At 35.9% G+C, this 12,574-nt stretch overlaps 1 protein-coding gene across 1 annotated transcript; it reads right to left on the bottom strand.

Annotated features, from left to right (window-relative positions):
- Positions 1-3,630: 3,630 nt before the first annotated feature.
- On the bottom strand, positions 3,631-7,230 carry Rpl34 (ribosomal protein L34). The gene is made up of 5 exons (XM_026403200.2): positions 7,205-7,230; positions 5,663-5,736; positions 5,482-5,581; positions 5,069-5,172; positions 3,631-3,759 (listed from the first exon to the last, which is right to left on the bottom strand). Exons 2-5 carry the CDS (start codon positions 5,725-5,727, stop codon positions 3,675-3,677), a joined length of 354 nt encoding a protein of 117 aa, XP_026258985.1. The 5' UTR covers positions 5,728-5,736; positions 7,205-7,230; the 3' UTR covers positions 3,631-3,674.
- Positions 7,231-12,574: the final 5,344 nt, after the last annotated feature.

Raw genomic sequence — 12,574 nt, 5'->3', positions numbered from 1 at the left:
ATTTATACAATCCTTCAAGTTAACCAGAAATATTTAAGAAAACCTACTAAAAATGATTGAATAAATATTTTGGAAACCAGAAAGCATCTTTTGATACAGCATTATGATGGACCTTACCCTTTTAGAAATTATTATAGATTTAAGTGCTTATGTCCCTGCAAAATTTGTTTTAATCCTCATCTCCAATGGATGGTATTAGGAGGTGGAATGTTGGGGAGGCAATTAAGAAGGGTGGAGCCTTCATGATGTGATTAGTGCTCTTATAAGATGAAACTCAGATGTTCTTTCTCTTCATTATATGAGAATACAGCAAAAAGATAGCTATCTGGAAACCAGGAATAATGCTCTCTTCAGATACTAGATCTACTGACACCTTGACTTTGGATTTCCCAGTCTCCACAATTGTGAGAAATAAATGTTTCTTGTTTAAATCACCCAGTCTGTGGTAATTGTTACAGCAGTCCAAACTAAAAGAAATAAAACTCATGAAGATATTGTTAGCCTTTCTATTCCAGTTTAGAACAGAGTTTATCCCATTTACTTCTCATTTTTTAAAGAGATAAAACTTTGCAAGACTTTTGTTTTCCCCTACATTCACACATACAGAACTTGTCACCTACACGGGATTCAACAAAAGGTTCATTCTGGATTTTATAAAATCAAACTCAGATTATTTACAGAATCAAAGAATTAATAAGCATTTATTATAATAAAATCAAACTCAGATTATTTACAGAATCAAAGAATTAATAAGCATTTATTATAAATCTTTGAAAATGCAAATCATCATTAACAAGTACCAGATACACATCAGAATTTCAATAGCATTCTGTGCAAATTAATAGTCTGTAATTTGAGTAAAGTCCAGTGGCGTGCCAGGATTTAATTTTTCAGCTCCCATGAAGAAAAAAATAAGATTTTGTAGCATTTGCAAATTCCCCAGATGTAAATAATCTTACCACAATTTTAGCACTGTAAAGAGATGCACACAATTGGTCCTCACAAGCTAGGATGAGGTAGCTCCAGCATAACTCTTGTTCTAGTGATAATTTATAATTATGGAATAATTGTTACCTGAAATAGTAATCTGCCTTAGAGAATACTTGTAATATTCAGAACTATATCACCATATTACTCAGCAAAGATTGTGTACGATTTTAACTTTTTGGTACCAGGGGCACTTAGCCACACTTTTAGTCCTTTATTTTTTGAGACAAGGCCTCGCTAAATTGCTGAGACTGGCTTTGAACTGGTGATCCTCCTGTCTCGGCCTTCCAAGACACTGGGATTACAGGCATGTGCCACCAAAAATTTTGGTTTTTTAAAAATTAATTTTTCTAGTACTGGGGCTTGAACCCAGGGGTACTCTATCTCTGAGCTACATACCCAGCCCTTTTTTAAAAAATTTTGAGATAGGGTCTCACTAAGTTGCTGAGGCTGGCCTCAAACTTGCAATCCTCCTGCCTCTCCCTCCCATTTTTCTGGGATTACAGGCATGTACCACCATGCCCTGGTATGTAAGATTTCAGTTGGTTTGGTAAGATGCATAGCTCATAACCAAAGTTGGACATAGCCCTGACTATAAAACTTTTGGGAGCCCAAGCTCTTAATCATTAGAATAAAAATGATAAATGTTATTACTGAAAACAAAATCTAACTTGTTAACATATGGAGATTTTCTGCTTTTAAGGGTAACAGGCCATTCAACCTTCTAATAGAATTTATAAGCAATTCAATGGAAGGAGAAATTCTAGACATTTAAAAAGAAAACCACTGACTACATTCACATGTCTTGTCAGGAACCTGTCAAGATTTCTTTGTCACACACAGAACTGGATTCAATAAAGTCTGCATTTTTTAAAAAATCAAAACCCAGCAGTTATAGAGCCCATTTTGCTGTCTTGGACAGAATTGGTCATATGTTCACACTAATCAGTTTTCTTTCATTTTCCAAGTACTGTACTTCAATACCAGTTTATGGATTTAAAAAAAAAAAGTAATCATCATTAAATGAAATAACTAATTATTTAAGAATGATCCTAAATTTTAAGAGAAAAATTGGAAATAGCTCAAATGTTTGAAAGAAAGGGAATATTTAAATTATGGTACATGGATTTGATGGCATAGCCACTAAAGTAATTTTTCAAAACAATCTCAGGGCTTGTGTGTGAGGGGGGGAAGGGTTGAGGATTTATACAGTATGCTTTCAATTTTGATGTATAATATCTACCTTATGTGTGGGGAAAAAAAAGGGAGGGAAAACATCTATTAAAATTATCTGAGTATTAAAATTAAATGAGATTCTTTTCATTGCTTTCTCATACTTTCCAAATTGTTTGCAAAGATGTTTAATTCTTTAAAAAGTATGCATGCTTTAGCTTCTCAAATTTCTTAGTTAACCCATTTCTTATTTTGCTGAAACTTGATAGTCCCTACCAGTTAAGAGCCTGTGTTTAGTCATGCTGTACCAAACTTGGGAGAAGTGGAGAGGCAAGAAAAAAGAACCTGGACCAGCAAAAACTTTTTATATTGAGCCGGCAAATTGAGGCTTTCTCCTTTGTAGCTATCTTTGAAAAATTACCTCAAGCCTTGTAAAAAACTAGTCAACAGAGCAATCAGTAAGTAATCTATTTTAAGTTTTAGGGCTCACTGTTGTTTTAAGACTCTTAGACCAACAACTACCTTGGGGAGCAAAATACCTTGCTACAGAACAATATACAAGCCTGTCATGGGAATATGTGAGATTAATCTACTCTAGAGGTCAAAAGCTTTTTTTATTATGCCCCTATCTAAAGAATCCCACTCTTAATACTGCAATTAAACATTGTAAAAGATAATTCCATTAACCTGAATGCTTAACAATTCTCAGAACAGATTTGGGAGGAAACCTAATAAATTTCAATGTCCATCAATATTGATAATAAGGGTCTTATCTATCATTTCAGCTAAGGCATTTGTCAGGGAACCCACAGCATTTTAAATTACTAAATTAAAATTTAAATTACACCATCAGCAAAAAGCCTTGCAATAGGTTCAAAATTTTCTGGCTGTGCACAAGCTCTTCCTGTTTCTTCAATTGTAAAATGGTGACAATCAAGTTGTCACAGGGTTGTCAGAAACAATATTATGTAGTTACCAGAAGAAAATAAAAGTTCTGTATTTTAATGTTCTGACCTGGACCACAAATCCAATGAAAATCAAACTTTCAATTTCACTACACTCACGCCCTAAGGTTTTATATACAGTAGGAGTCCAGTACTTGTTAAAGGAGTTAAGACACCATTGCTGAATTGAACTAAGGATTTAGAAGTGTATGGTGTAAAAATGTTCCATTCCAAGTAACTTGATGATCTGAGTTTCTGACTAGGTGATGTAAAAAAGATATGCTATGAAAACTATCAAGGTGATATCAAGGCTTGAACAGGATGATTTTCCCTAAACCACTCCTATGCTTGAGAAAAGGCATTTGTGTGGCAAAATAGTAGCTAGAGTTGCCATCAAAAATTATAGCAATTAGTTATCTTCAATTATTGTTTCCTTTAGAAAAATTAAATCAACTAAAATCATAGGGGTCTCAAATAATGTAGAAAGCAATCCTGTATACTAAAACATAACAAAACACAACACAGAACAAGCCTTTTGACTTTTTATTACTCAAAGAAGCTTCATTTTTTTTATTTAGCTTTCTGACTCTGTGCTTGTGCCTTCAACACTTTCACAACGATTTTCTGTTCCTCAATAAGGAAAGCACGCTTGATCCTAAAAAGAAAAATATTTTATGAATAGTCTCCAAAATATGAAAGTAAAGCCATCAAGGAACCTGGAAAAACAAGTCATTCTGGGCTTGGGGTTGTAGCTTAGTGGTGGAGTGCTTGCCCTGCACATGTGAGGAACTGGATTTGATCCTTTGCACCACATAAAAATAAGCAAAATAAAGATACAGTCCATCTAAAACTAAGAAAACATTAAAAACAAAACATGTAATTCTATAATTCCATGCAAGTCATTATCTGCCCTCCTCTTCTGAGTCATGATCAACTTCTAAAATCATAACCACGAGACCACTCCACCACTTACAATTTCTTAATTATTGGGATTCAAGACACATGGATATTACTTCATTAGCAAAATATCTTAGAATGTTCTAGTCATGTTATTGCAAGTTTTCAGTAAAAATCAGCTATGAGCTAGAACTAAAAATAAGGGGTAAAAGAGCTAGGCCTGAGAATTTATCTTAATGTGCCCATATAATTAGAGTCAATAAAGTTTACTAGTAAAAAGCCAATCAACTCTAGCTTGAAGCTCATGACTCAGCTCATAGTTTTATGTTTTCCTGTTTCAGAAGTTATAATTTGAATAGACTGGAGGCAAACTACTCCTCTGAATCAACCTCTTCACTTGTGAAGACCACCTCTCAATTTCTTCCACTGAGGTCTTCTTTGGAGGCAATTTAATGAAACCAGTAGGGTTAAGATTAAAGGTCTTAAAAAAAAATCTGGACTCAATCTTCACCTTGTCATTTACTGGCTATGTGAATTTAACACCTGACTAATACACATTGACGACATAAACTTCAATACTACAATTCTTTCCTATAACTAAAGACCCAGCCCTCTATATTTCCTCTCCCCACAGCCTCCCAGCCATTCAGCCATCAGGTCATTTCCTCACCCTTTGCAAAGAGAAACTCTACCTTCCAAATACCCATCTTTTGTTGATCCAATGACTTCACCATCACCATGCTTTAATTTGTTATAGCACACCAAAGGAGTCTCTGCACTGCTCAAAATGCACAAATTCCCATGTTTTTAAGAACCAAGCAGAAAACCTGCCTTTTATCCTGTAAAATCCTTCACAGTTCTACTTTTCCATTCTCTTCTTACCTGCCTCCCTTATAAAACTGCAATTTTTAAATTTCTCTATCTAGTATTAAGTATTCCCGAGCTTTGAACTTGATTAAAATGAGTTATTTTTTATCAGTCTTCTAACAACGACTAGCAAACAGGTAGTACACTCACATATATATATTTGCCAAAAAAAGTCCATTTGATTTAAACATTTCACTTACCTGTCACGAACACATTTAGCACACATGGAACCACCATAGGCCCTGCTGACATGTTTTTTTGTTTTAGACAATCTCATAAGAACTTTAGGCCTCACAGCACGAACCTGCATAAGGCAAATATTAAAATTATCTTATGATACTAATAACTTTGCCCGGTTTTGATAGGTGGTAACTTCAAATGTAAACTAGGTTACAAAGGGAAATGGTGTACCAATATATTTCAAAGGACATTTTATCACATTTTCCATATTGGTTTTAAAAAAAAACGTTCTGGGCTGATTTGGATCTTAGAGGGTTAGCAATTCTCAATCATTTTAGTGGTGCCCTTTCCTTCACTCATTTTCTTATCAAGGGATTAATGCACAAAAGTTAAACCCTTACTATATGTTGTTCATGGCAGAAGCGTCACTTACCCCTCTAAGTCTGCCTGGGCACACACCACATGCAGATTTTGGTGCTTTCCCAACCTTCTTTGTATAAAGATAAACAATTCTATTACCAGGGGTTCGAGACCTAGAAAGTGAGGCAATAGTAAACAGTTCAGATTCAGTGAAGTACATGACAATATGTATTTTAAATCTTGGAAATACTTACAGCCTGGTTTTGTTAGAGGCTGTGTTGTAGGAAAGCCTACGACGGTATGTCAAACGCTGAACCATTCTGAGTGCCTAAATTAAAAATTAATAAAATCAAGTTTTGTCATTACAAACATAATTCAAAGCATCATCACATAATTTATGTCATCCATATATATGTGCATATACACAGATACACATTTATAAGTAATACCTTTATATTAAAGATTTTTTAAAAAACTCTATTCCATTTATTTACTTATTTTTATGTGATACTGAGGATGGAACCCAGGGCCTTGCACAAGCCATGCTACCGCTCTACAGCTGAGCCATAACCCCAGCTTCAAGATATTTTAAGACTTTACATTCAAGAGAAAATGAATGTCACTTCTCCCACTGATAAATCAAACGTGGCACTTCATTAAAATTTTGGTTAACAGGCTCCTTCTTCAAAGAGCCAGATTTTGTTAGGAGTGGTGTCCAGAAATGTAGCACCTGGTAATGTAATGCACCAGAAATGTAGCATCTGTAGGAGAAACGTCGGTTTAAATAAAGAGAAAAGTGACCCCTTAAAGTTGAACCCTTAGCTGTTCCATTCAATGGCAATACATACTGAAAAGAGTTTGAATTTTTTCCTCTAAAATGAGATATTTTACCTAGTTTAGAAAGCTGTCATTAAGATTAAATGAAAAACTATTTTCCCCAACAGTGCCTGGCACATATTAAGATGCATTCAGGGTTCTAGGTCTTGCCCCAAAGCAGCATTTTAGTCAAGAAAATCTGCCTTTCTTTAGTTTTCGGTGTATTTGGACTATGGCACCACTTTCCCCCTCCATCTATAAAATGGAATTGCGACTTAATGTTGTTACTTAGCAAATCGGCCATACATCATACAAACGACTTCATTTGGGAATGAACTATTCCAATTAACAAAAAGCGTAAGAAAAACCACCTCAATCTTTGTAACCGCTTCACCACAGAACTGTTAAGTGCCTTTGATGTCATAACCTGCTTACTAACATACTAACACGCAGCCATCAGACACCGATACTGACACAGAAGGCCACTGAGCCCCAGGAAGCCACTAATTCTTTTTCATCTACAAAACCAACACGAAAAACTTCCTTTAACACGTTTTCTCTCCCTTACTATCGCCGAAAACAGAAGCTGGCATTGAAGCAACTATCCAAAACTGCCAGGTTCCTCTCCCTCCCTAAGCAGGACTTCTACCGCCGAGATACTAAAACGAGGGTATTATGACCTAAAAATGCTCGACGACTTCCCAGACTCAATCAACGCAGCCACCACAGGTTTGTGCCTCCAAATGCCGCACTACCAAGGTAGAGTTCCGGCTCCTCGCTTCCTCGGAAGGGCAGCCAGGATTGACGGTTTTTCGAAGCTAAAAGTACAGGACCTTTTCACCAACAGCCTCCCTGTTACGCCCCTTACCCTCACGCCAATTCAAAGAACTATTCCTAAGAGCTCCCTGCTCCCGCAATTTCTCGGATGGCGGCCGATTGTACAGGGCATAAATACACAGAGAAAAAATAAGACACCATACCTCTAAACACCGTCCCCGGAAGAGGAAGAAGAAAGCGACGGAGAGTTCAAAAGTCAAATTCGAATGCGCAAGACAGGAAGTGGCGTTAGAACCAGCGGCGTGACGGAAAGAATGCCGCCATGTTGTACGGAAGCCGACGCATCTCCCTTAGTAGGCGGGGAAGCATATCGTCGCCGCCCTAAACCGAGGCTGCAGTGGGCGGGGAAATTCCCTAGCGGTGTATAGCAACGCTGCACCGAGATGTTTGGGAATGGTTATGCAAGCATACACTAATGACCGAGGAACCCAGACCGACCGAGGCGGGACAAAGTCAACTTCCTTCATTATCACAGGCTCTACGACGAGTTTAACCTAAAGAGCCGCGACCTCTGGAGTTAGACCTGGATTTAAATCCTGACACCTCATTAGATGACCTTGGAGGACCTTCCAGTCTTTTTGTCACTTATTCAGGGTACAAACTTTACAAACAAATTAGTGTTAAGCCAGTATCTGTTAATTACTAGCTATGTTTCTTTGGCCAAGCCCTTAAATCTTTAAAAGGAAGATATTAGTAACTACCCTGCAGTGTTATGTCATGATCAAAGGCATCCTGAAAGTCCAAGCACTTAACACAGGGTCTTACAGAGAGTTAGTGCTCAATAAATGGTGACTAATCTTGTGATCATGTACAAAGAGCTACTTCAGGCTTTCCCTGAGTGGTAAAATTTGAGGTGGGCTATAAAGACGAGGAAAAGGAAGGGTAAAAATCTCCAAAAAAAAAAAAAAAATTTGTTAAGGTTTAAGAGTCTGTATTTTTTTCTGAAAATTGAGTTCTTACCTTTTATCGTTTTGTCAAAGGGATTCATGACCTCAAAAAAAAAGTCATGAGTGCTTTGCTTGGACTCTTAAGGGAGCATGCTAAAGGAGCCTCTAAGTTTTTATCTTAGATGATGTTCCCCAGAAGTATACTGAGAGAATTGAGTGCTAGTTTTTTGGAGAGGGCTCATAGAAAATACAACTGAAGGAGCTGAAGAGGGCAGAATCAGGTGACTCACTTTGTGGTAGTAACTGAGGCCTCAGCTACTTAATAGGGAGCTCTGGAATTAAGATGGCTCTTCATAGATGTCACAAACCATCAAGGGAGTTTGTGCTCACACATTAGCCATTTATTGGCCAGTTGTATCTTGACCATGGCATCTTCCTGAAGTCATAGGCAGTGTCCTGAGGAAGGCCTTCAGAAGAGAGGATTTGGAATAGAGCACCCCTGAACCCTCTCAAATTTTCTTTAGGTTTCTCAATCCAACTAGCAAACTCAGAAATCAGGAGAGTGAGGGCAGATGAACTGTCCATAATAGATGTCTGTCTTGAATTGTGTGATTTGTTAATTCTGTTCTGCCCACATCCTTGCCATCTTTGTCATGGCACCAGATGGAAGGCTCCGTCTTAAATAGCTGCTCCTCTCCCAATCTGGTCATGAACTGTTTTTCTCCTTCCCAGTTCTTTGATTTTTGACTTATGAAATCCTCCTCTTCTCTGTTAGCCATTTGGATGGAAGCTGTCATAGAGAGCCAAGACTGGTTTTTGAATGAATGAATGCAAATATTTACTTAGAATATGTTCTCTATATTTCTAGAAAGATTCTGCCGGGCAGATGAGTGCACAGATAGGAGCCCTTTACACCCTTTACAAATTACATTTCTGTCCATGCTCCCCCGCCACCATACCAGAAAAGAAAAAGTGATCCCCTATTGTAGTTTTCCCATATTGCACTTAACCTAGTTTTATAATGTAATTTTGTCCTCTCGTTCAATCTGAATTTGCATTTTTCCTGATCAGTCTTGCCAGAGATATGGCCATCTTATTAAAAATTTCAAAGGACCTTACTTGTTTTTTATTAATCTTTTTCTCCATTTCGGTTCTCTGTTCATTAATTTCTGGGTACACTTACTAAATATTTTATGAATTTGTGATGAACCTATCCCAGATTTTTTTTTCTGGTTTGGACTGGGAACCTTTGAGGTTTAACATTTGTTTATTTAAAGGGTTTTTGATAAAGGTTATTAATTTTAATGTGGTCGAATTCATCAATTTTTTCTGAGTTTGTGCTTTTTATGTCCTGTTTAAAAAATCCCTTTTTACTCAGATCTATAAGATATTCACCTATAACTTGTAATAACTTGAAGCCTTTTTATAGAATAATTTAGAATTTTATTTTTCTGTATAGAATGTGTTAAAGATACAATTTTCTTTCTTTCCATGTGAATAAGCATCTTTTCCTTCTTCATTTACTGCATTATCACTTCTTTCTTCACCAATCTGATATTGTAACTTTGTCATATACCGAAGCTTATATATCTGTGGGTCTGTATCTGCCTTTTTATTGTGTACCACTGGTCACTTTGTCTTTTATTTTTTTAAATCAGTTTCACATTTTCTTCATTCATTAGTAAATCCTATCCACAGGAAGGGAACATATGTACCATCTTTCCATCTTTACAGAAAGGAAATTATTGACTTTTTCTTTTCCAGATACATTTTAGAGTCAGCTAATCTGGATTTTGTTTACATTTGCATTAAATCTATGGATCAACTAGAGAAAAACTATTATATTTATATGAAGTTTTTCTAAGAATAAGAATATATCTCTCCATGTTTTAAGCCCTCTTTAATGTCCCTGAATAAAGTTTTATGATTTTTTTTCTATAGAGATTTGCATGACTTTTGTTAGATTAATTTTTAGGTACCTGACATTTTCTTATTCTGTTGTAATGGTGCCTTTTAAACTATGTCATCTAGTTGTTTGTTTGTTGCTAGTATTTAGAAATATAATACATTGTTTATTAAATTTTACTTTGAACCATCTTGATTCTTCTATTATTTCTAGCTATTTGACAAAGATTATTTTTAGATATTTCAAGATTTTTAGAAGCCGCAATTTAAGATATATAATAAGCATATATCATGAGAAATTTTTACAAATTAAACACACCCAGTTGAAGACAATATCCTCAGTGCTCCATTCCTCCTTCTGTTCCTTTGCCAGCTTTCTAAGGATAATCCTGATTTCTAACCCCACATATAGGTTTCTCCTATTTTTGCACTTTACATGACAATTCTTTTTGTTTAACTTCTTTTGCTCAATTTTTATGTTTATGAGATTCATCTATATTATTTTTCTTTGTTTTTTGGGTACTGGGAATTGAACTCAGGAGCACTCAACCACGGAGCCACATCCTCAGCTTATTTTGTATTTTATTTAAAGATAGGGTCTCACTGAGTCACTTAGCACCTCACTTTTGCTGAAGCTGGCTTTGCACTCGTGATCCTCCTGCCTTAGCCTCCTGAGCTGCTGAGATTACAGGCATGCATCACTGCACCTGGCTCCTCCATATTATTTTTCATTCTTACTGCTATGTAGCATTTCACTGAGCACTTACTTATTATTCTCCTGTTCAAGGGCATTAAGTGCTTTCCAAGTTTGGGCTATTATGACTAGTGCTTCTATGAACATCATGGTTCATGTCTTTGAATGAATATGGTGTACATATTTCAGTTGAGTATATTGGAATTGGTGGGTACATGGCAAAGGGAATTTTGCCAATATAATTAAGATTACTAATCAGTTGATCATAAATGAAGTCAAAATCCAAAGAGGGCTGAAGGAATGTGCTGGTAGCCTTTATATACTTCATATAGAATTCAATGCTTCCAAGTTGTTTTTCTGTTTTTTTGAACATATCTTTCTTTTTTTCCTTCTATCATAAAAAGTCAGACATTATAGTCTTATTTTCACTCCTTTAGAAGGAATTGGTGTTTTGTTTATGTTTTTTTTCCTCTAGCAGTCTTCTAGGTTTGGTTTGCATTAGTTTTACTACAATATACCTTTTTTTTTAAGTATTGGGGATTGGGCATACATGTGGGCAAGTACTCTACCATTGAGCAACTCCCCCAGCCTCTTATAGGAATTTTCAAATCTTTATTTTGATGTGTTTCATGAGTTTTAGAAAATTCTCACTTATAACCTGTTCAAGTATGGCTATTGCCCCATTTTTTTCTCTTTTTGAAATTCCAATGTATACTGCATTCATATCATTGTATCTCTAGATATTTTTCTGGTTATCAGTTGCTACATAATAAACTAATGAAAACTTAACAGCATTAAATAACAAGCATTTTAGTATGTTCATGGATTCCTTGGGTCAGTAATTTCTGCAGTTTGTCTTTAATACCAATGAATAGAACCTCAGTGGGGGGTGACTTGAACAGATGGGATGTAATTGGAGTTCTCCAGAGACACAGAACCAATAGGTTATTTATCTATTTATTATAGAAATTATAGGAATTGGTTCATATGATTAGGGATTGATTCATGTGATTATGGAGACTGTAGGGGTTCCATGATCTCTCTATCTGTGACCTGGATAACTAGGAAAACCAATGGTGCAAGTTCCAGAGTCCAAAGTCCTAAGAACCAGGAGAACTGAAGTATAGGTCAGAAGAAAATGTTGTAGGCCAAACAGAGAGAAAATTCATCTTTTCTACACATTTTTTCTATCTAGGCTCCCAGAATATTGAATGCCCACCTGCACTGGTGAAGGTTACATATACTGATTCCAATACCAATTTTATCTGGAAACACCTGCATTAGATGGACCAAGAAATAATATTTTACTAGCTATTTGAGCCCAGTAAAGTTGACATATAAAGCTAGCCATTGGATAGGGGCTAGAATCATCTGAATACTTTTTAAATTCAATACCTGGCCCACCTGGAACTTTCAACCAGCACATTCACACCTAGCCATTTTGTAAGGACTAGAGTTTTCACAAATGGCAGCTTGTTTCTGAAAGAGAGGTTCTCAAGAAGGAACATCTTAGAAAGTATTCTAAGATAACCAGCAGAAGCTGCATGACCTTTTATAACTGAAACTTAGAAATCACATAGCACCACTTCTGTCATAATCTATTGGTCATGACTGACACAAGCCCACCCAGATTCAAAGGATAGGTAAATATATCCTTACTCTTGAATAAAGTATTACTGATTTTAGGATCATATTTTAAACGACCATGATTTATTTCTGTATTTTTAAAACTTGCAACTATTTGTTCTTCCTTGCTTCAGACTTCTTTTTTCCTGTCCTTTCAGTTCACTAGTTCTTTCTTCAGCTATGTCTAATGTGCTGTGAAATTCATCCAACTCCTTAATGTGAGTTATTGTATTTTTCATTCTTACCTTTCCACTTCCCATTCTAGATTGAAATTTTCCATCTTGACTTATTTTCTTTCTTTTGTTGTTGTTGTTTAAAGAGATCTTTTTAATGAATACAAAAGCTTGTGAAGCAGTATTCTGTTACAATTACACAGCTCTGAACAGGTGAAATCATGGTTA

Source organism: Urocitellus parryii, chromosome 10 (genome assembly GCF_045843805.1).
Source record: "Urocitellus parryii isolate mUroPar1 chromosome 10, mUroPar1.hap1, whole genome shotgun sequence".
Lineage (NCBI taxonomy): Eukaryota > Metazoa > Chordata > Mammalia > Rodentia > Sciuridae > Urocitellus > Urocitellus parryii.
This window is presented reverse-complemented; position numbering and strand designations above follow the sequence as displayed.